The sequence below is a fragment of the Oncorhynchus kisutch genome, linkage group LG19 (assembly GCF_002021735.2).
Source record: "Oncorhynchus kisutch isolate 150728-3 linkage group LG19, Okis_V2, whole genome shotgun sequence".
In the NCBI taxonomy this organism is placed as follows: Eukaryota; Metazoa; Chordata; class Actinopteri; order Salmoniformes; family Salmonidae; genus Oncorhynchus; species Oncorhynchus kisutch.
In genome coordinates this window covers 54,001,155-54,025,228 of record NC_034192.2, presented here as the reverse complement: position 1 = coordinate 54,025,228, position 24,074 = coordinate 54,001,155, and the positions used below count along the sequence as shown (strand labels likewise).

Genomic DNA, 24,074 nt, shown 5'->3' with positions numbered 1-24,074 from the left:
TACAGGAGGGTAGCTCTCCAGGAACAGGGTTGGAGTGAACCTACAGGAGGGTAGCTCTCCAGGAACAGGGTTGGAGTTAAAACCTACAGGAGGGTAGCTCTCCAGGAACAGGGTTGGAGTGAACCTACAGGAGGGTAGCTCTCCAGGAACAGGGTTGGAGTGAACCTACAGGAGGGTAGCTCTCCAGGAACAGGGTTGGAGTGAACCTACAGGAGGGTAGCTCTCCAGGAACAGGGTTGGAGTGAACCTACAGGAGGGTAGCTCTCCAGGAACAGGGTTGGAGTGAACCTACAGGAGGGTAGCTCTTCAGGAACAGGGTTGGAGTTAAAACCTACAGGAGGGTAGCTCTCCAGGAACAGGGTTGGAGTTAAAACCTACAGGAGGGTAGCTCTCCAGGAACAGGGTTGGAGTGAACCTACAGGAGGGTAGCTCTCCAGGAACAGGGTTGGAGTTCAAACCTACAGGAGGGTAGCTCTCCAGGAACAGGGTTGGAGTTAAAACCTACAGGAGGGTAGCTCTCCAGGAACAGGGTTGGAGTTAAAACCTACAGGAGGGTAGCTCTCCAGGAACAGGGTTGGAGTTAAAACCTACAGGAGGGTAGCTCTCCAGGAACAGGGTTGGAGAGCGCTGCCAACGAGTAACAACATGTTTTGAAGGTTTATTTCTTTATTTATAGGGGATAATGCACATTAATCAACATCAGTATTACAATAATGCAACATCCATGTAAATGTGCCGGGGTTAGCCAAAAGATCATTTGCACCAGTATTCCCTGGGCAGGTAAGGTCCTTTACACAGCCACCTTTATACAAATACTCACTAAAACAATACAAAACACATTACATCCAATAATATATCATTCTAACAACAACACTATCATCAACTGTCGTCTTACATATGAGGAACCACAGATAACTCATGTCTACAGATTTAGAAATATTTGAGCCATGTTTTCAATTTTAAATGTAACAATACAATAATCAGTGCAGCTTCAAGTCCATTGGCATTGCATTTCAGTGTATTGTAGCTCTAACAGAGAAGGGCGACGCAATCAACCTCTACTTAATGCCCTTGTTATCCTGGAGGGGCTTTCCTTGATCATGATGTGCCGGCATAGAGGTGGAGGGGCAACACCATGCAGGATCTTAAAGACTAGGCTTGCATCTACATACTGCTTAAACCTATCCAGACTGAATCAATTATGTTTGTAAATAATATGACAATGGTGGTAACTGTTCAGTTTGTTATCAAAAATATGAAGTGTGTGTTTGTAGAGTGATTCAATTGGTTTCAGAATAGTAGCTCCTGCCTGTGACCGGCATGTGAGAAGGTCATAGCATGCATATATAGTTTGGTGGCCTCTAGAGGTAGGAAAGGTCTTATTAACCTAAAGTTGGATAATCCAAACTTGACCTTGTTAACCACCTTCACATGTTTCTTAAATGCCAAGTTGGAGTCCCCCCCCAAAAAAACTCTGAGATACCTGAAGTTAGACACAACTTTCAGATTCTCCCCATTAACAAGAACAGATCGTTGGGAGGAATCAATGGATTTCTTGGAGAAGTACATAGTTTTGCCGATATTTAAATGCAGGCAAGAATTAGTTGTCCATTTACAAACATGTACTACAGCTTCAGTTAACTTGTTAACAACTTGTCTATTATTTGTGTACATACAGAACTGTATAGTTTGCATACATCTGCATGTTAACTTGTGGGAGGTCATTTACAGTTGAAGTCAGAAGTTTACATACTTAGGTTGTAATCATTAAAACTCGTTTTTCAACCACTGCACAAATGTCTTGTTAACAAACTATAGTTTTGACATGTCGGTTAGGACATCAAATTCGTGCATGACACAAGTAATTTTTCCAACAATTGTTTACAGGCAGATTATTTCACTTATAATTCACTATCACAATTCCAGTGGGTCAGAAGTTTACATACACTAAGTTGACTATGCCTTTAAACAGCTTGGAAAGTTCCAGGATATTATGTCATGGCTTCTGATAGGCTAATTGACATTATTTTAGTCAATTGGAGGTGTACCTGGGGATGTATTTGAAGGCCTACCTTCAAACTCAATGCCTCTTTGCTTGACATCATGGGAAAATCAAAAGAAATCAGCCAAGACCTCAGAACCACAATTGAAGACATCCACAAGTCTGATTCATCCTTGGGAGCAATTTCCAAACACCTGAAGGTACCACGTTCATCTGTACAAGCAATAGTACGCAAGTATAAACACCATGGGACCACGCAGCCGTCATACTGCTCAGGAAGGAGATGCGTTCTGTCTCCTAGAGATGAAAGTACTTCGGTGCGAAAAGTGCAAATCAATCCCAGAACAACAGCAAAGGACCTTGTGAAGATGCTGGAGGAAACAAGTACAAAAGTATCTATATCCACAGTAAAACGAGTCCTATATTGACATAACCTGAAAGGCCACTCAGCAAGGAAGAAGCCACTGCTCCAAAACCGCCATAAAAAGGCCATACTACTGTTTGAAACTGCACATGGGGACAAAGATTGTACTTTTTGGAGAAATGTCCTCTGGTCTGATGAAACAAAAATAGAACTGTTTGGCCATAATGACAATCATTATGTTTGGAGGAAAAAGGGGGAGCCGAAGAACACCATCGATGTCTTGAGATGTTGCTTCAATATATCCACATAATTTTCCTTCCTCAAGATGCCATCTATTTTGTGAAGTGCACCTGTCCCTCCTACAGCAATGCACCCCCACAACATGATGCTGCCACCCCCGTGCTTCATGGTTGGGATCAGTCATGAAGTTATGGCTTGGCTGCAAATGGGTCTTTCAAATGGACAATGACCCCAAGCATACTTCCAAAGTTGTGGCAAAATGGCTTAAGGACAACAAAGTCAAGGTATTGGAGTGACCATCACAAAGCCCTGACCTCAATCCTATAAAAAGTTTGTGGGCAGAACTGAAAAAGCGTGTTGCGAGCAAGGAGGCCTACAAACCTGACTCAGTAACACCAGCTCTGTCAGGAGGAATGGGGCAAAATTCACCCAGCTTATTGTGGGAAGCTTGTGGAAGGCTACCTGAAACGTTTGACCCAAGTTAAACCATTTAAAGGCAATGCTACCAAATACTAATTGAGTGTGTGTAAACTTCTGACCCACTGGGAATGTGATGAAGTAAATAATTCTCTATTATTCTGACATTTCACATTCTTAAAATAAAGTGGTGATCTGAACTGACCTAAGACAAGGAATGTTTGCTAGGATTAAATGTCAGGAATTGTGAAAAACTGAGTTCAAATGTATTTGGCTAAGGTTTATGTAAACTCCCGACTTGTACTGTATATCAAATCAAATTTCAAAAATCAAATCAAATTTATTTATATAGCCCTTCGTACATCAGCTGATATCTCAAAGTGCTGTACAGAAACCCAGCCTAAAACCCCAAACAGCAAGCAATGCAGGTGTAGAAGCACGTATATAGATGGTAAACAGGAGGGGGCCTAATATTGACCCTTGTGGGACCCCAATGTTATAGTGTAGACTGAGTGTTCCCCAAACAAACCCTTTGACTTATGTTTGTCAGATAGGAATACATCCAACTAACTTCAGTGGAAACATTAAGGGAGGATTGTTTGGATCGGAGGACCTTATGATTCACAGTATCAAAGGCCTTTTGTAAGATCCAGACTGCCCCGACTTCACCTATGTCCAGTTTACATTTAATGCAGAAAATGTGGTGACCTAAACTTCAGTGCCTTCTCATTTCGGGTCACACCTGTGGCCCAGTTGCTCACTAACCACTTGTCTCTCTATTAGGTGGGTAACAACCAGGTTTGGGGTGCGTGCCACCTCCCTGCCCGCTCCCCTCCTGAGCAGCAGTATTCTGCCCCCCCCGCCTACATGGGTCAGATGGATGGCATGATGGCCCCTCCTCCAGACAGCTCCAAGGCCCCTGGGTACCGCTCTGCCTCACAGAGGATGGTCAACAGTCCTATTGGTAAAAGGAACATTTAGATGTTATTTTATTTTTTATATTCGACTTTGTTTGACCTTCCATTCTATATGTCCCAAACCCCCTCCTTGTCTTACAGCTCTGAGTCTGACCAGCTATGCTACCAGTATGTCTGGTAGTCCAGTCTATCTACACGGCCCAGCAGCTGTGGGCACCCCCTCCTTCAGCAGACAGCACTTCTCCCCTCACCCCTGGAGCGCTGCCACATCAGGTACTGACAGATGTGTGAAAATTGATCTAAAATGCCCACAAAGCTTATTTTCCAGGAATTCAACACACAAAATAAATGATTTAACTAAGGCAAAACTCTCTTAAATTGTATAACTGTATTTTAGACTCAAAACTCCTATTCTTTAACCCCTCGTCTCCCCAGGCGAGTCCCAGGCGGTGCCCCCTCCCTCCAAGGTGTCGTCGTCTGGCCCCGCGGCCCCCCCTCCCCACCAGACCAAGCAGGGCAGCAGCCAGCAGGACAGAAAGGTGCCTCCTCCCATCGGGACAGAGAGGCTGGCGAGGATCAGACAGACCACCGTCAACCCTCCTCTCCTCCCGACCTCCTACACCGCTCCTGTAGGACAGGGAGGCATCTGGTCCTTCGGAGTCGGCAGCGCCTCGGGTGAGTAGTTGTACAAACCAGACGGACACACACCAGATCCATGTGTTCACACACAACTGTTAACCCACGCTGGTCTCTCCATCTCCAATGTCTACAGCCCTGATAAACAGCTAACGGGTATATACACACCCCACCTCACGTACACACACCCCCCCCACCTCGCGTACACCCCCCCCCCCCCCTCCCCCCACCCTCACACCCACAGCCCCCCACTCTCACACACACAGTATCTCTCGGTCTCTTACCTCCCATCTCACCTTCTAGAAGCCATGTCAGGTTGGTCTCAGCCCCTGATGGGCAGTCACATGGTCCACCCTGGGCTGCAGGCGGACCACACCTTCTCCCAGTACCAGCCCATGGAGCAGGACGACTCCGGCATCTCTAACCCCGCTAACTACCACCAGCAACACATCAACCACCCTAACAACTACATGGACTTCCCCAAGGTAACACACACACTACCTGGACGAACCTGTACCCCTGCACACTGACTCTGTACCGGTACCCCCTGTATATAACCTCATTACTAACCTGTACCCCCGCACACTGACTCTGTACCGGTACCCCCTGTATATAACCTCATTACTAACCAGTACCCCTGCACACTGACTCTGTACCGGTGCCCCTGTATATAACCTCATTACTAACCTGTACCCCTGCACACTGACTCTGTACCGGTACCCCCTGTATATAACCTCATTACTAACCTGTACCCCTGCACACTGACTCTGTACCGGTGCCCCCTGTATATAACCTCATTACTAACCTGTACCCCTGCACACTGACTCTGTACCGGTGCCCCCTGTATATAACCTATTTACTAACCTGTACCCCTGCACACTGACTCTGTACCGGTACCCCCTGTATATAGCCTCGTTATTATGTATAGGTCTTGTTACCCTACATTGTTGGTTAAGGGCTTGTCACTAAGCATTACACTGGAAGGTGAAACCTATTTTATTCTGAGCATTTTTTTTTTGACACACACACCTTTGTCTATTTGAGAAGGTGATATGATATTTTCAAATGGCCGTTACTCTTCTGGTCCGTGTCTCCAGGGTAGGACCATGTTAATATACTGTAGTTAGTGGACCTGGTTGTCTCCAGGGTAGGACCATGTTAATATACTGTAGTTAGTGGACCTGGTTGTGAAGTGTTTAATGACCTGGTTGTCTCCAGGGTATGGCCATGTCGATGTATGGAGGGACCATACTGCCCCCCCACCCCCCTATGGGGGAGAGTCCGGGGGGGGGCATGTTCAACGGACTGCACGCTGCTGACCCTGCATGGAGCCCCATCATCAAGGTGGTCCCCAACAATGCAGACAACACCGACCCACAGCAGGTGAGACTTTTTCCACACACACACACCTTTGCTAATGGAATCTCCTTCTCTCTCAACTGTTCCACTTCTGCTCTTCTTCCTCCTCGTTCAGGTGTGGCCTGGTACCTGGGCTCCTCACGTGCACCTGAACCACGTCAACTAGCCGGCTGGCATCGACAGAAATCAAACGCGCGCGCACACACACACCACAAACAAGAATTTTATTTCCAACTGACAACAAAAACCAACAGAATTGTAAAACATGTTAACTTTAGTAGAGAACGAAGAGCAAAGCTGAGTTTGAAGAAATGGAGATAAATTATCTTGACACCGTTCTTTAATGTGCCTAACTCAATAAGAAATATACTACCATTTCAGCAATGGCTGTTGTGGAGTCGGGAGGGAAAACTCTGGGCCCTAGTTCTGTTTAAAGTCCGGTTGATGTCTGATGAACAAACTGATGGTGACAGCCTGTCCAACCGGCTCCATGCTCTGTGTAGCTTAGATTTAGGACTTCAACCCACGTACAGAGTTCTCGTCCTCAGGGGGAGAGCTGATGAAGGAGCTAATGATACTCAGCCAACAACTAGAGGATGATGATTACCTAAAGAGAGAAAGAAATCAGAATACCTTTTAGTGGTAAATACATGTATAATTGTTTACATACTAAAAAGGGTTCAAATGAGAGTACATTTCATGTCGTATAGTGGCTCTACTTTACGTAGCCTGTATTAATGTGAAATATTTACCTTAATATTCAATAAACATATTGAAATGTACTTGTGGCCGTGCACTTTATTGTTTGTGTCGGTAGGGCTTTGTTTTCATTTCCCAAAAACAAATAGCATGTTTGACTAGTTACAGCACAATGCATTTGTTATGTATTGTCATCTTACAAAATAGAATCTGCACACTCAACTCATGGCTGGTGGGAAGGTGATATTTAAGGTGATATTTACCACATATGACTGGGGAAAATCTACTTGGACGCCCCTCCAACTGGTGAGTACTAGTGGGAAACGCGTCTATCATCCCTGAGCTCCGACTTCTCCCACAATCGATGTCCGAATCGGTAAGGACTTAAAATGGTCCACGCACACAGTGCCTCTTCACCATGGGCCTGCAAATGCACCATTGAAAGCATCTTGACTGGTTGCATCACTGCTTGGTATGGCAACTGCACCGCCCTCGATTGCATGGCGCTACAGAGGGTGGTGCGGACAGCCCAGCAGGCTCCTGAACAGCTTCTATCCCCAAGCCTTAAGACCGCTAGCTACAGTGCATTCAGAACCTGTCACTTTACAGCCTTATTCTAAAATGTATTTGTTTTTTTCCCTCATCAATCCACACAAATACCCCATGACAAAGCAAAAACTTTATTTTTATTTTTGCAAATTTATAAAAACATCTCATTTACAGCCTGAGTATTCTGGGGTATGACGCTATTAGCTTGGCACACCTTTATTTGGGGAGTTTCTCCCATTCTCTGCAGATCCTATCAAACACTGTCAGGTTGGATGGGGAGCATTGCTGCACAGCTATTTTCGAGTCTCTACAGAGATGTTCGATCGGGTTCAGGCTGGACCATTCAAGGTGTTGTCTTGGCTGTGTGCTTAGGGTCGTTTTCATCAAGGATCTCTGTACTTAGCTCCGTTCATCTTTCCTAGTCCCAGGCTGCTGAAAACATCCCCAAAGCATGATGCCACCACCATGCTTCACTGTAGGGATGGTGCCAGGTTTCCTCCAGACGTGACACTTGGCATTCAGGCCAAAGAATCTTGTTTCACCTTAACCAGGTACGCGAGTTGAGAACAAGTGAATTTACAACTGCGACCTGGCCAAGATAAAGCAGTTCGACATGGAATAAACAGTCAATAATACAGTAGAAGAAGTATATGCAAATTAGTTAAGGCAATAAATAGTTGGATCACTCCGATGTTTAATTGGTATGTGAGTTGGTGCTTAAAGCTAGATACGAGTCTCCAGCTTCAGTGATTTTTGCAGAGGACTGGAAGGAAAGGCAGCCAAAGGAGGAATTGGCAACAAGTATGAAGCAAGGGCCAGCCAACGAGAGTGTACAGGTCGCAGTGGTGGGGTTTTGGTGACAAAATGGATGGCACTGTGATAGCCTCCAACACTACTCAACAAATTGGATGCAGTCTATTTTGTAAATGACATCGTCGAGGATCGGTAGGATGTTCAGTTTTACTAGGGTATATTAGGCAGCATGAGTGAAGGATGCTTTGTTGCGAATTAGGAAGCCGATTCTAGATTGGAGATGCTTAATGTGAGTCAGAGAGTTTACAGTCTAACCAGACACCTAGGTATTTGTCCACATATTCTAAGTCAGAGTAGTGATGCTGGACGGGCGGACAGCGATCGGTTGAAGAGCATGCATTTAGTTTTGCTTGCATTTAAGAGCAGTTGGGAGGTCACGGAAGGAGGGTTGTATGGCGTCTGGAGGTTAAGTGTCCAAAGAAGGGCCAGAAGTATACAGAATGGTGTCGTCTGCGTAGAGGGGGATCAGAGAATCACCAGCAGCAAGAGTGACATCATTGATGTGTACAGAGAAGAGTCGACCCGAGAATTGAACCCTGTAGCACCCCCATAGAGACTGCCAGAGGTCCGGACAACCAGCCCTCCGATTTGACACACTGAACTCGATCAGAGAAGTAGATGGTGAACCAGGCGAGGCAGTCATTTGAGCAACCAAGGCTGTTGATACCTTTTGGCAAACTCCATGAGGGCTGTTGTGCCTTTTACTGAGGAGTGGCTTCCATCTGGCCATTCTACCATAAAGCCCTGATTGGTGGAGTGCTACAGAGATGGTTGTCCTTATGGAAGGTTTTCCCATCTCCACAGAGGGAGCTCTCTGTGACCATCGTGTTCTTGGTCACCTCCCTGACCAAGGCCCTTCTCCGCAGATTGCTCAGTTTGGCCGGGCGGCCAGCTCTAGGAAGAGTCTTGGTGGTTCCAAACGTCTTCAATTTAAGAATGATTGAGGCCACTGTGTTCTTGGGGACCTTCAATGCTGCAGAAATGTTTTGGTACCGGTCCCCAGAAGTCACGACACAATCCTGTCTTGGAGCTCTACGGAAAAATTATTCGACCTCGTGGCTTGATTTTTGTTCTGACGCACTGTCACCTGTGGGACCTTATAGACAGGGGGTGTGCCTTTCCAAATCATGTCCAATCAATTGAATTTAGCACAGGTGGACTCCAAGTTGTTGAAACATCTTAACAATGGAAACAGGATGCACCTGAGCTCAATTTCGAGTCTCATAGAAAAGGGTCTGAAATTTCTAAAAACCTGTGTTTGCTTTGTCATTATGTGGTATTGTGTTTTTATTGACTAAGAAAATGTTTTAATCAATTTTAGAATAAGGTTGTAAAGTAACAGTGTGGAAAAGGGAAGGGGTCTGAACTTTCCAAATACACTATATGATAAATAGAGTAGCAGCAGCCAGTGTGTGTGTGTACGTATTCAGTGCAAAAATACATTTGAAGGGTCAATGGCACCACTGCCATGTTGATCTGAGCCTTGTCAAAAAACCGATGTCCCGACTTTTCGCTGTTTTCGGGAAACGTGTGTGTACATTAGTTCAATTTTGGTTAAAACTTTATGTCAGGCATTTTGTCCTTGTCGGCGGGCCGTGAGTTATGATGACCAATTGGATACCACGAAATTTGGGAGAAATTCAGGTCAATTAAATAAATGTCATACAGTACCACACGCCCTGTTCCCATGACATGTATTATAAAACAATAAATACTGTATCAATTAAATATTTTTATCTCACGCGGGTGATACGTTTATTGTGCAGCCATGAACGTATAATATATCTAGTCTGTGTACACATCACATGTAAATGGAAATACGTTGTTCAGAGTGATATCAATACACAGACGGAGCCATGTAGTGGTGTCATAACTTCATTGGCTGTGTTCAGTCAGTCAGGTTGGTACATTATCAGAATGTGATGAATTGATGTAGATCAGTTTATTCTCTTTTGATGGAATTTATTGTAATTGGAGTTTTGGTGTTGTTTCTGCGGAATAATGTATTTGCTTTGCAATTGTTGTCAAGTGAAACAAATTGGGACTTGTTTCTGGTCAGTGTTGATTTCTGTTCTACACCATCGCTTCAGATTAGATCCACTAGATTACTTCCGGAAAGAAATTATCATGTCACTCCGTTTTGGACAGTTCCACCCTTCACAGGCGGAGCTAATATTTGATTGACCAACCAGTCGCCCTTCTTCGTGGAGATCAGGTTCGGCTGTTGCCTTTGTATGTATAATATATGGCTGTAGCGATCACATCACGTCACATGACCAGAGTCACCCTGATGTTAAATGCACGCGAACATCTTCAATAGCCAGTTCGTTGTCTCAAACTACGGTTGTTACTGAGCTGACAGCTATACTTATCTGGCAACAAAACCGTCCGCCCCGAACAGCTCTGCAGTCGATTCCGTCTGTTTTTATTTTGTTAGCTAAAACGAGCTACTGTGGTTAAGGTTTTGTTGTTGTTTATCTTGTTAGCAAATTACTAGTTTTTTGGGAAACGTTAGTAAACAATCCAATTTGCAAGATCAACTGATCTTCACACTAAGCATCTGTCTGCGGTTGATCAGAAGAACCCAAATAAACCCAGGATGACGACCAACGCTCAGGAGGCGAAGAGTTGCCCAATCCCTACCCGGGTGCTCACCCTGAAAGACTGGTCTCAGCTCCCCGACTGCTACAGTCAGACTCCCGGGGGTACTCTCTTCTCCACAACGCCCGGAGGTAAGAGCACCTGGCCCGGATGTTTACGACCAAACATGCAGCACGCACAACACGTTTTGTACCAGTGTTAGTTTAGCTAACGTTAGCCAGCTACTTTTTTTTTAGATCGAAAACTGACGTTTTATAATGTGGGAAAAGGGGAACTAAACTAGCTAGGTACTTGACGATGGTTGTCAAAGGAAATAACACGTTCGCGTTAATTATAGCTGTATTGAAACGTACTTTTACTTCCCCAAATCTTGCAACCTCTCAACGTTACTTAACCCTCACGGTCACAATTGTGACCAGTTTATTTGGTCGGATATAATGCATGCGCAAATGAGTGACACGTGCTTGTTAGTTAGCTGGCTAAAACGAGGTTATCATGTCTGTTTGGCTTGCAGCATACTGTGTTTGTTGGAAATTGCGTATGGTATGTTATTTTAAATGCAACTTCATTCAATGCCTCTTTTTTTTGTGTGTGTGTTCATATTATTGCGTCCAGTCATTTTAATATGGGACCTCACTCTTCCCGTAATGTTACGGCAATATTCTTATTGAAAGACGAAAATGATTTAAGTGATGTGGAAGAAAACAGGGATCACGTGTTCAACTGCATGGCTGCTGTTTACGTGCAGTCTGTGCAGAGCAGTATGAAGGTGGGATTTGGTACTGTCTGTTTACTACACTGCTCAGACCTGTGTAAACTCGCTGAGAGAACTGGCTGCTGAAATTCACATTCAAAACCGCTCATGTAAAGTGCTATGTTGGGAACCAATTGCCAATTAACTTTGCTGGGGCAGTTGAGATCTGCTATATATAGATCTCTTTAATATGGAAAACATGCCACATTATGTAAGCTAAGTAGCCATAGTGATAGGAGTTATGGTTGTCAAATTTGGCACAACATTCTTGAGCAGAAAAGCAACCACAAGCTCCTCTTAACCTATGACCTATTGGTGGGCGGGCCAGATTCAGGGTGATGATTGGGGAGGAGAGGGAGACACCCTCTGGGCACCACCACAGCTTCTCTGGTGCATTTCAGGAATACTGTAGGAACATTCTGTTCTAGCCAAGTGGAGAGTGAGAGGGAGCGACGGAAAAATCCAGAAAAGAGCTGTTAAATTCTACAACCACCCAAAAGGAAGCAATTCCCAAACCTTCCACAATAAAGCCAACACCTACAGACGGATGAACCTTGAGAAAAGTCCCCAAAGCAAGCTGGTCCTGGGGCTCTGTTCAAACACACCCCACAGAGCCCCAGGACAGCAACACAATTAGACCCAACCAAATCATGAGGAGACAAAAAGATGATTACTTGACACATTGCTTAGTTTTTTTTGTTTATTCTTTCCAAACTAGAATGCTCTTTGTCCCTAAACAGAGTACAGCATTGCAGAATTCCTGACCACTGACCCAAAATTTAAGGAGAGCTATGACTATGTACAGACTTGGTGAGCATAGCTTTGCTATTGAAAGAGGCTGCTGTAGGCAGACCTTTGGACCTTTTGTTTACTGAGTGTAGTTTACTGTACGGTTTTTGTTAATTTAACTTTGATCTATTTCACTTGCTTTGGCAATGTAAACATGTTTCCCATGACAATAAAGCCCTTGAATTTGAGAGAGAGTAAAGTGTGAGGGGGAGGGATTGGGAAGCATAAATGGAGTGCAACGAGAGGCCTTTCTAAGAATTGTTGAAGTGAGGACATGTGGGAGGGAGTGGTGGAATGTGTGATTTGGCTGAGAGCAGAAAGCAGTGTGGTTTCAGGTCCTCTGGATCCTTCATGTTACTTTTGCGTCATGATAGGCTAGGCCAGACCAGAACAAACTAGTTAAGCCGGGGCGGCAGGGTAGCCTAGTGGTTAGTGTTGGACTAGTAACCGGAAGGTTGCAAGTTCAAACCCCCGAGCTGACAAGGTAAAAATCTGTCGTTCTGCCCCTGAACAGGCAGTTAACCCACTGTTCCTAGGCCGTCATTGTAAATAAGAATTTGTTCTTAACTGACTTGCCTGGTTAAATAAAGGTAAAATAAAAAAGGGCTTTAAGGAGTAGTTATAACATGGTTATAACAGCTGTGTTACTGTCATTACACTGCTTATGGTGATTCTTCATTGATGCCTTACAACAGGTCCCGAGCTCCCGAGTGTCACAGAGGTCTAAGGCACTGAATCTCAGTGCCAGAGGTGTTACTACAGACCCTGGTTTGATTCCGGCCAGGACTGCAAGTCCCATAGCGCGGCGCACAATTGGCTCGTCCGGTTTTGGCCGGGGCAGGCCGTCATTATAAATAAGAATATGTTCTTAACTGACTTGCCTAGTTAAATAAATAAAAACATTTGGCCTAGAGCAGTTTTACATGATGCTTCTATAACCAGAAGTTTTCTACAATTAACTGTTGATGTGAGCACAACAAGCATTACACATGGTTTGGAGAGACTGCTCCGGTCCCCCGGCCAATCTCTCCCTGCTGTAATGTGATGAGGGGAGGGTGGGTGGGTGTTATCCCATTGCCACTGACAGAGCGTAGCATTACATGGGATGGGCTAGGTTTCATGTGAACCGAGAGAATGGCCACAGAGCTGGACTTAGCTGGGCCTTTTCTGCATAACTCAGGGCCAGGGTACTATAGTTTAGCTGCTGGCTGTCCTGTTCTCTCTGCATAGCTTCTGCCTAAATTCCTGTCCTAATGTTTACACACACGCGCACACACACACACACACACACACACATAATCCCTCAGCTTTCCTTTTGTTCAGGACAGGGTGCTCAACCTCAGAGGTTGTATAGTGTGTGTATAGTGTGTGTGGAAATGTAACTGTTCTGCACTGTATCAGTTGTAACTACAGCGTGCTGTACTAATACTCAGTGGTGGAAAAAGGACCCAATTGTCATTCTAAAGTAAAGATGCCTTAATAGAAAATAACTTGAGACAAAGTGAAAGTCAGCCAGTAAAATACTTGAGTAGAAGTATTTGGTTTTAAATATACTTAAGTATCAAAAGTAAATGTAATTGCTAAAATGTACTTAAGTATCAAAAGTGAAAGTGTAAATAATTTCATGTTCCTTATATTAAGAAAACCAGACAGCACAATTTGGCCCTTGGCCATCTGAAGTCAATGTTGTCTTGCATTTTTTTTACATTTGTTACCTTAAATCACCTGTTACCTTTTTGACAACCAGTCTTTGTTCTGGCATCTCTGTTTGTTCTGGCATCTCTGTTTGTTCTGGCATCTCTGTTTGTAGGCTAATGGAAGTGCTAAAAGAGCAGGGGGGGGGGGGAGAGGGAGAGGAGAATCTCAAAACTACTTCCCCTACTGTACCTGCCTCTAAAAAGCTGGGATTTGAATCCTAGCTCTGGTAAAGGCAGCTCCTCCCAGTCTGCTCCAAACTCAGATGCAACTAACCCTATTACCCTTTCGTCCTCCACCCCCCCCCCCCCCCCCCCCCCCCCCCTGGCTCGGCCCTCTCCGCCTTCTCCCACATCCCCTCCCTCTCTAATGGTTCCTCAAGCTCCCCACACCCTCTCACACAGGTAAAGCGCCCTCCGATGGCCAGGGGCAGGCACACCAACACTCAGGCATCATTTACAAACAACTTTCATTTGATTTGTTGTGAGTCTGCCAGATCAGAGGCAGTAGGGATGACCAGGGATGTTCTTGATAAGTGTGTGGATTTGATCATTTTTCCTGTCCTACTAAGCATTCAAAATGTAATGAGTACTTTTGGGTGTCAGGGAAAATGTATGGAGTAAAAAGTACATTTTTAGGAATGTAGTAAAGTACAGACCCCCCCCCCCCCCCAAAACGTTAAAGTACTAGTTGAGTACTTTCCACCACTGCTAATACTAAATACTGCACGGCAGCGCTCCCTGTCCTCTCCATGTAACCCTGTCCAGGGCAGACTTCACTAGTAGACACCACAACATTGGATGATATAATATCTATAACGACTGTTTATCAAATGTTCTGTCAGTCGATACACGGTGGTTCAGGTGAAACTTCAGTTCATCAGGATGATATAATATCTATAACGACTGTTTATCAATGTTCTGTTGCAATTCAGGGATGACATCAGTCTGTCAGCAACCTGTCAGAGCCTAGTTGTTTACCAAACAGTCTCTACTGTAGACATGCAGACAAACTTTGTATGGAGTGGCATGTCCAGTTTCCTTTTACATACTGTATTCCAAATGGTCTAGGCCTGTTGTGGAAGAGATGACATAACCACCACTCAACCAGGCAACCTCATGAATGGGGTATCACCACAGGAGGCCTCGTCAAGCCACCTAAGCAAACATAATGTAGGGAAAACTCTGCAGCGTGCGACACGGAGCGCCCGGTGCAGGCCACACGGAGCGCCCGGTACAGGCCACACGGAGCGCTCTGTGTTTGGTGGGGACCACATGTTTCTGGTCTGCCTCCTGTCACCACTTCCTGGTTCTAGGAGAACTTGTTTATGTTCTCTACTTTCCTAGAACTGGCTTACTACTGCCAACCCACAACTTCTCTCCTCTGTTTCCTCCTGTTTTCCTCTCTTCCCTTACTCACAATGGCCTACTGACTCCTCTTCTCCCCTCCCTCCATCTCCTCTCCTTGGGCTGAAAACCGTGTGTTTGGTATGCATCCAACAGCTCTGACCCTAAGGCCAGGGAGGGCCTCAGGGTCAGGGGTGCAGTCCCAGTTTCTTCCAGATACACTTGTATTTGTGCAGCTTTGACATCAAACGATTCATTGCTGGTTTTCAAGGGGATAAACAGGAACTAAATCATCAATTTTTGTACACTGAATAATGTGCTTGAGTTTAACTAATCTCCAACAGATGTTATGGTACATGAGTCAATTTTAGGGATGTCCCTGACTAAAATAAAATTTGTGGTCGACCGACTGTTGTCTGTTCTTCAGATCAATTGATTGGTGAACATATATTTTTACATATTGATACATCCTGTGTTTTAGTCGTATCAGCTATATGCACTGAGCCTCAGACTTGCTGTGCTGTGTTAAAAAACAAATTGACAGTGACTGGCTGTGACGAGCACCCGTTGTGTGTGTCTTACCCTGCTACAGAGACCACAACATCAACAGAACAGTGTTTATCGCGCTGTCCGTGTTGCTGAAAAGTTGGCCAAAATCCCTAATTTGTTTAGGAAAACATTACCCCGACCCGTGCTCTCTTTGTGACTCATTTATACATCACATGCACCTGACCAACATGGCTATAATGGCGCTGGAGGGGATGACTGACGTTTTACAGACTGCTAACCAACTGTGCTATTTATTTTTTTATCCCACATTGTTTTTACAGTTGAAGTCTGAAGTTTACATACACCTTAGCCAAATGCATTTAAACTCAGTTTTACATATTCCTGACATTTATTCCTAGTAAAAATTTCCTGTTTTAGGTCCGTTCGGATCACCACTTTTATTTTAAGAATGTGAAATGTCAGAATAATATTTTTTTCAGCTTTTATTTATTTCATCACATTCCCAGTGGGTCAGAAGTTTACATACACTCAATTAGTATTCCGTATCATTGCCTTTAAATTGTTTAACTTTGGTCAAACATTTTGGGTAGCTTTCCACAATAAGTTGGGTGAATTTTGGCCCATTCCTCCTGCTGGTGTAACGGAGTCAGGTTTGTAGGCCTCCTTGATCGCACACGCTTTTTTCAGTTCTGCCCACAAACTTTCTATAGGATTGAGGTCAGGGCTTTGTGATGGCCACTCCAATACACTGACTTTGTTGTCCTTAAGCCAAAGTTGTGGCAAAATGAAAGTATGCTTGGGGTCATTGTCCATCTGGAAGACCCATTTGCGACCAAGCTTTAATGTCTTGAGATATTGCTTCAATATAGCCACATAATTTTCCTACCTCATGATGCCATCTATTTTGTGAAGTCCACCAGTCCCTCCTGCAGCAAAGCACCCCCACAACATGATCCTGCCACCCCCATGATGCTGTAATCCTCCTCAGACCGGAGGACATTTCTCCAAAAACAATGATCTTTGTCCCCATGTGCAGTTGCAGACTGTAGTCTGGCTTTTTATGGCCGTTTTGGAGCAGTGGCTTCTTCCTTGCTGAGCGGCCTTTCATGTTATGTCGATATAGGACTTGTTTTACTGTGGACATAGATACTTTTGTACCTGTTTCCTCCAGCATCTTCACAAGGTCCTTTGCTGTTCTGGGATTGATTTGCACTTTTCACACAAGTACGTTCATCTCTAGGAGGCAGAACGCGTCTCCTTCCTGAGCGGTATGACAGCTGTGTGGTCCCATAGTGTTTATACTTGCGTACTATTGTTTGTACAGATGAACGTGGTACCTTCAGGCATTTGGAAATTGCTCCCAAAGATGAATCAGACTTGTGGATGTCTACAATTTTTGTTTTCTGAGGTCTTGGCTGAATTTTCTTTTGATTTTCCCATGATGTCTAGCAAAGAGGCACTGAGTTTGAAGGTAGGCCTTGAAACACATCCACAGGTACACCTCCAATTGACTCCATGTCAATTAGCCTATCAGAAGCCACTAAAGCCATGATATAATTTTCTGGCATTTTCCAATAAAGGCACAGTCAACTTAGTGTATGTAAACGTTTGACCCACTGAAATTGTGATACAGTGAAATAGGGTTACGGTCTGTAAATAATTGTTGGAAAAATTACTTGTCATGCGCAAAGTACATGTCCTAACCGACTTGCCTTAACTATAGTTTGTCAACAAGAAATTTGTGAAGTGGTTGACAAACAAGTTCTAATGACTCCATCCTAAGTGTATGTAAACTTCCGACTTCAACTGTTACTAATTTTGTACATAATGTTGCTGCTACCGTTTCTTATGACCGAAAAGAGCTTCTGGATATCAGAACAGCGATTACTCCCCTCGAACTGGACAAATATTTTTTTTCTTGTGTCTGACTCGGAAGGATATATTGCTTTGTCGAGCCAAGGATCAAATTGGCGTCATCTGTTTGAATTAAAGGGGGAGGAGGGCAGGTGCCTTGTAAGAATTTGTTGACGAGTAGGTAAACCACGACTAACCTTTGCACGTTGGCCAATAATACAATAATTGAAAAACAAACTGGACGATCTACGATTAAGACTATCCTACCAACGGGACATTCAAAACTGTAACCTTGTGTTTCACTGATACGTGGCTGAACGACGACATGGATAATATAGAGCTGGCTGGCTTCCCCGCGCATCAGCAGGACAGAGCAGCTACGTCTGGTAAGACGAGGGGTGAGGGTGTGTCAGTAACTGCTGTTGTGCAATGTCTAATATTAAAGAAGTCTCAAGGTATTGCCCGCCTGAAGTAGAATACCTCATGATAAGCTGTAGACCACACTATTATTCGTAGCTGTCTATTTACCACCACAAACTGATGCTGGCACTATGACCGCACTCAAGAAAATGCTCATCCAGAAGCGGCACTCCTAGTGGCCAGGGCTTTAATGCAGGCAAACTTAAATCCGTTTAACCTCATTTCTACCAGCATGTCACATGCAACCAGAGGAGAGAAAAAAACTATTGACCACTGTTACTTCACACAGATGCATACAAAGCTCGCCCTCAATTTGGCAAATCTGACCATAATTCTATCCTTCTGATTACAAGCTAAATCTATAGCAGGAATTACCAGTGACTCGCTCAATACGGAAGCGGTCAGGTGATGCGACTGCAGGACTGTTTTGCTAGCAGAGACTGGAATATGTTCTGGGATTGCACTGACCGGTTGCTACGGAGGGCATGCACTGACTGGTTGCTACGGAGGGTAGTGCATACGGCTCAGTACATCGCTGAGGCCAAGCTTCCTGACATCCAGGACCTACAGTGCTTTGCAAAAGTATTCATCCCCCTTAGTGTTTTTTCCTATTTTGTTGCACTACAACCTGTAATTTATTTTTATTAGGATATCATGTAATGGACATACACAAAATAGTCCAATTTGGTGAAATTGTTTAAAATCCCCCCCCCCCCCCCCCCCCCCCCAACAGGAACACGCATCATCTACGACAGGAAGTTCCTCCTGGACTGTCGGAACTCTCCCATTGCCCGGACTCCTCCATGCTGCCTGCCCCAGATCCCAGGGGTGACGGTGCCCGCTCTGCACCCTCTGGGCAAACTACAGGAACTTAAAGAGGAGCTGGAGGAGGAGGAGAAGGACCTGGGAGGTAGGAATATGCACACACTAGACATGCGTACTGTGTACACACTGACAAACATGCATATGAACATGTACACACAGGTAGAACTCCGTTCAACCACCTATATGATAATGTTGATTATGCACCTACCTATATGTCCATTCAACCACCTATATGTTATTTCCTTGTCTTCGTGGAACCTAGTGTTTTAAGAAGTGGATGAGGGGGAGTAGAAGACCAGAGCAGCATTTTTGCAGGCATTATCACCTTCTGTTATTCCTGTCCATCTGTCTGTCGGACATGGTCACCTAATGTTATTCCTGTGTGTGGAACGTCACTAGGTCTTAGCCCCTTGACAGTACTGTGAAACTAGGCCACTGCAGCCTTGGACCCAAAGTGATGTAATACATGTCAGTCGGGACCTAGCCTTCCAAGTCCTGGCCCTGTTCACTTACTATAGAACAAGGCTTCCTGCCTAGAAGTAGCCTTTTCACATTAGGTAAAAGGAGCCACGAGCACCAACATGTGAAGTTCATAGGAGTATGTCAAATGAAAGCTGGGTCTATATTTGAGTAATTAAGGCAAATAAAATGTGTCTTAAACTGTCCATCCTAAAACAGATGGACAAGGTGTCTTAGAAACATCTACCATTAAAGTCTTAAGATATTAGAAATGCCTCTAAACACAATGTTGACGTGAAAACCTCTTGTCAACTAATATCAACACTTCTATTTCGCATTGGCTCATTTTTTTCTGCCTGTTGTAAGTTTGAGACTTTGCCTTGTGCTTTGAAATTCCGTTACCAAATACCCAGGTATCTTCTCTCCCTCATGAGGGAGGATGATGAAAGCTCACAGAAGTAACAAGTGAAGGTAGACTTATCAATTAGGTAGTATTTTTACAGATATCACATTGTGTTATTGTGTGATTAAAACTTGATATTCCATTACCAAATCAGTAAATGGAATTTCTGCAATTGAATTGGTTACAATGTGGTAATTATGGTAGTCACAAAGAACAGTTGGGTTCACACATTTGGACAGTACAGCAGAGTAGAGTCCGGTAAATATAAGTACTATAGTTCAGATCTGGTCTTGTTTGGGGGCAGAGCTCATTTTAAGATAAGTCCGTGTGTAGAATAATAGTGCATATTTCTACCTTTTTTAGGATACGTCACCATGAACAGAGACATTTGGATCCATAATTGTGTAGTTCAGATCAGGGATCCATGATGTAATTCCGTTACAGAGTTTAAATCCATGTTCTGGTTTGGCATACATTTTAAGTGGAAAATCTGAGTCTCAGTGCAATTCCATCTCTGTGGAATTGCCCATAGAACATTGCAATGTTGCCCTACCCAAAACTCTGCAGATATCTGTTTATATCAGTGTGTATCTTACCTGGTACTTGACTGTAGATATCGCTACGTATCAGCTGGTTATCTGTTGTCCTAGGGCACGGTTTTGTTTTACAGCTGACGACACACTACTGTGATGTTGAGCTGTGGGCTAGTTGCAGACCGTGTCATTAAGTATCAGGCTGGTTATCGGAGTATGTTGAGGTCAGCACATGGATACTAGATAAACAGTTAAATGGAGTGTGTTTCAACAGGAGAGAGGGAGTGGTCTGAGGTTTGGCTGTTTCTATTGGTCATGAGATGACTGTTTTTGTGGAGAGAAGACTCACCATCCTCTGACCCCTCTGTCTGTCTCTCTCCCGCTCTCTGTGAGGCTAAAGATGATGGACATTAAAGATGACCTCTTTTCTCTCCCCCAGACAGACAAATAGAAGGGTTTGGTGATTGTGTCTGCTCTGGGAGATTTGTTGTCTCGTCTGTCTGGAGTTGACAAAAACACATTTGTAAGAAGGATGAACACAACACTGTCACGCCCCCCCCCCCCCCCCCCGACTGATACAAGTAATGAAGGATTTGTTCATGTCTCTTCTCTTCCCCACCCTCTTTCTCCCCCTCCCTCTCCTCTCCCTCCCTCTCCTCTCCATTTCTCTCTCCCTCTGTAGATGACAGCCAGTTTGAGATGGACATCTGAGCAGCAGCTCATTGCCTCCTGTGGAGAGAACTGTTTTATCTTCTATTATGACGTCTGATTGGTCCTTTACAACCAGCATGCGTCACATTCACCTTCTTCAACTTCCTTTTTTAAAACCTTTTTGTTGTTGAGGAAACCCCCCAAAATAAAGAGAATGGGGACATGTCGATCCCTGTGTTAGTATTATTTTTAGCACCAGAATGCGTCAATGGTTGCAGATTAGTGTCTGAGCTGCAAGGTTGGAAGAAGCAATACATTTGTTTGGACTGTTTTTGATTTGTACATAAGAGTACGGTACTTTGTATTTTTTAAAAGGAGAGAGATGTACGAGATTTTACATGAAACATACAGGGACGGAGGGGTTGGTCAAGACTGCAGAGTTGCTGCTGAGCCTATGAGGGGTCACCACGTCTGACCCTGGCATAAGGTTAAAGGTTGGGGGTGACTGTTGGACAGGCTCTTCCATGCATCTACCTGTGGAGGAGGAACTGAATGTATCAAAGTTCAAAATAAAAATCTGTATAAAACCTAACCTTGAGTTCAGTCATGTTGTTGTTGTTTCCTCATGTGGTCCCTATTTTCACTGTGCCAGAAAGCCATATGTCAGTACAGCAAGTTCACCATGTCATCACTTTAAATACACAAAACAACATGATCTGCCTCGCTCTCTTCAAAGGATTGAATGAAATGAGGACTATACTGATGGCTGGCTTTCATTTTCAGATGTAAATAGAGACTCCCATGACTGTACTTATACTATGATATGCATGTTCTGATTGCTAGTCTGGTGCCTCAGCATGTTCTGACCGGGTTAATGTATGTAGCCATGTCTGTCTCCACTATGTGCCCTCAGCATTACCCTAGTCTAATCAACATAACAATCTACAACCATGTTTCCATCAAACATGATGATTAAACACAACAGGCCTGATGGAAACAGCTAATTCAGACAATACGGGATACAAGGTGGGATCTTTGTCTGTAAAATGAATAATGCAAGAAATGGCGGTGGAAATATTAAATATGGATATAAATTGGAATCCCTCTATTGTGTGGTTCAACCACTACGACTTTATGAAACCATGCAGTCTATAGGTTACGTATGAAATGCGTTTTGAACTTCACAGGGAGGTGAAGGTGCACGGTGATGCTCTTTTCAATAAATATCGAGGGTCTTACTCTGGTGACATGATCATCTATGCTTGGCAGCTGTTTGACAATTAAAAAAATAATCTTGCTCTTTTGTCCACAATAATATACCTGCTCTATATTTGCGAGTGCAAGTTTGGATGGAAACCTAGCTAATACAGTCTTCGCACAAACCAGCAGCAAAGCACCAATAGACGCTTTGGTTGTTGAGAAACAAAACTGAAGCGCGTAAAACTATGCTGCAAAAACGGATGAGGTTGGCTTAGATTGAACACAGTTTACATGTTATCATCCAATGTTTATTTAAAACAAATTAAGTTGCACAATGAACACTGGTCTCTTAAATACATAGTTCCGGTTGTTGTATTAGCGTAGACGTGACATTAGTCAAAACAAGACGTGGTGTCAACAAGCTCAAACGACCTGAACAAGCCACGTACAATGGCAGTGATTTGTTGCTAGCGACGGTATCTGACTGTTCAGAATCACGACCTTCTGCCCCTTTTGAAGCGCGAGCATCGTTTTGATGACGTAGCAGCTAAACCATCTGAACTGAAGGTATTACGTCATCGTAGAAAAGTAGAAAGTTAAAGCAGGTAACATGGATTTCATACATTTTAGTTTTGGTACAATGTGTTAAAATCATTTGAAATACTACACGTGTAGCCTACACATTTTCTTGAATGGTTTCCAAACGTCTGCCATTAAAACAAAACTTAACTCCACAATGTTGATACAATGAACCCAGTGTATAAAGTAGACCTTACTGAGTAGTCATTACATTGCGTACACTACACAGACCAGACCATTGACATTTAGGTTTCCTTGAGTGGAAATGCATAACAGACCAATGAATGCATCGTATTTAGGAGCCCCTCTAGCTTTTGTTTGGTAGAACTTACTCGACAATGTTGACATAATGTACCCACTGTACAATGTTGGGCTGCAGTGAGTAATCACTACAGTACTGGCTGGCTACACCTCTGTCTCTCGCTCTCGACCACGCCACCACTCTCTCTCTCGACCACGCCACCACTCTCTCTCTCGACCACGCCACCACTCTCTCTCTCTCTCGACCACGCCACCACTCTCTCTCTCTCGACCACGCCACCACTCTCTCTCTCTCGACCACGCCACCACTCTCTCTCTCTCTCGACCACGCCACCACTCTCTCTCTCTCTCGACCACGCCACCACTCTCTCTCTCTCTCGACCACGCCACCACTCTCTCTCTCTTGACCACGCCACCACACTCACTCTCTCTCTCGACCACGCCACCACACTCACTCTCTCTCTCTCGACCACGCCACCACACTCACACTCACTCTCTCTCTCTCGACCACGCCACCACACTCACACTCACTCTCTCTCTCTCGACCACGCTCACTCTCTCTCTCTCTCTCTCTCTCTCTCGACCACGCCACCACACTCACACTCACTCTCTCTCTCTCGACCACGCCACCACACTCACTCTCTCTCTCTCGACCACGCCACCACACTCACACTCACTCTCTCTCTCTCGACCACGCCACCACACTCACACTCACTCTCTCTCTCTCTCGACCACGCCACCACACTCACACTCACTCTCTCTCTCTCTCTCGACCACGCCACCACACTCACACTCACTCTCTCTCTCTCTCTCGACCACGCCACCACACTCACACTCACTCTCTCTCTCTCTCGACCACGCCACCACACTCACACTCACTCTCTCTCTCTCTCGACCACGCCACCACACTCACTCTCTCTCTCTCTCGACCACGCCACCACACTCACACTCACTCTCTCTCTCTCTCGACCACGCCACCACACTCACACTCACTCTCTCTCTCTCGACCACGCCACCACACTCACACTCACTCTCTCTCTCTCGACCACGCCACCACACTCACACTCACTCTCTCGACCACGCCACCACACTCACACTCACTCTCTCGACCACGCCACCACACTCACACTCACTCTCTCGACCACGCCACCACACTCACACTCACTCTCTCGACCACGCCACCACACTCACACTCACT

The 24,074-nt window shown here is 44.7% G+C and overlaps 2 protein-coding genes across 2 annotated transcripts in view; both read left to right on the top strand.

Annotated features, from left to right (window-relative positions):
• LOC109910199 (ankyrin repeat and KH domain-containing protein 1-like) overlaps positions 1–6,717 on the top strand; it is a 74,471-nt gene extending 67,754 nt beyond the window's left edge. The window contains 6 exon segments of the mRNA XM_031798113.1: positions 3,807–3,987; positions 4,082–4,213; positions 4,376–4,615; positions 4,880–5,061; positions 5,795–5,959; positions 6,051–6,717. Of these exon segments, the coding sequence (XP_031653973.1) occupies positions 3,807–3,987; positions 4,082–4,213; positions 4,376–4,615; positions 4,880–5,061; positions 5,795–5,959; positions 6,051–6,101 (951 nt within the window). The 3' untranslated portion in view covers positions 6,102–6,717.
• A 3,443-nt stretch (positions 6,718–10,160) lies between these two features.
• LOC109864995 (eukaryotic translation initiation factor 4E-binding protein 3-like) lies at positions 10,161–21,428 on the top strand. Its single transcript, XM_020453103.2, has 3 exons — positions 10,161–10,728; positions 18,699–18,875; positions 20,868–21,428. The coding sequence occupies exons 1-3, from the start codon at positions 10,596–10,598 to the stop codon at positions 20,894–20,896; spliced, it is 339 nt and encodes a 112-aa protein (XP_020308692.1). The 5' UTR covers positions 10,161–10,595; the 3' UTR covers positions 20,897–21,428.
• Positions 21,429–24,074: the final 2,646 nt, after the last annotated feature.

Coding starts and splice junctions, on each gene's coding strand:
- LOC109864995 (XM_020453103.2), top strand. CDS start 10,596: ATGACGACCAACGCTCAGGAGGCGAAGAGTTGCCCAATCCCTACCCGG. Junction 10,729..18,698: donor CTTCTCCACAACGCCCGGAG/GTAAGAGCACCT, acceptor CCCCCCCAACAG/GAACACGCATCATCTACGAC. Junction 18,876..20,867: donor GGAGGAGAAGGACCTGGGAG/GTAGGAATATGC, acceptor CTCCCTCTGTAG/ATGACAGCCAGTTTGAGATG.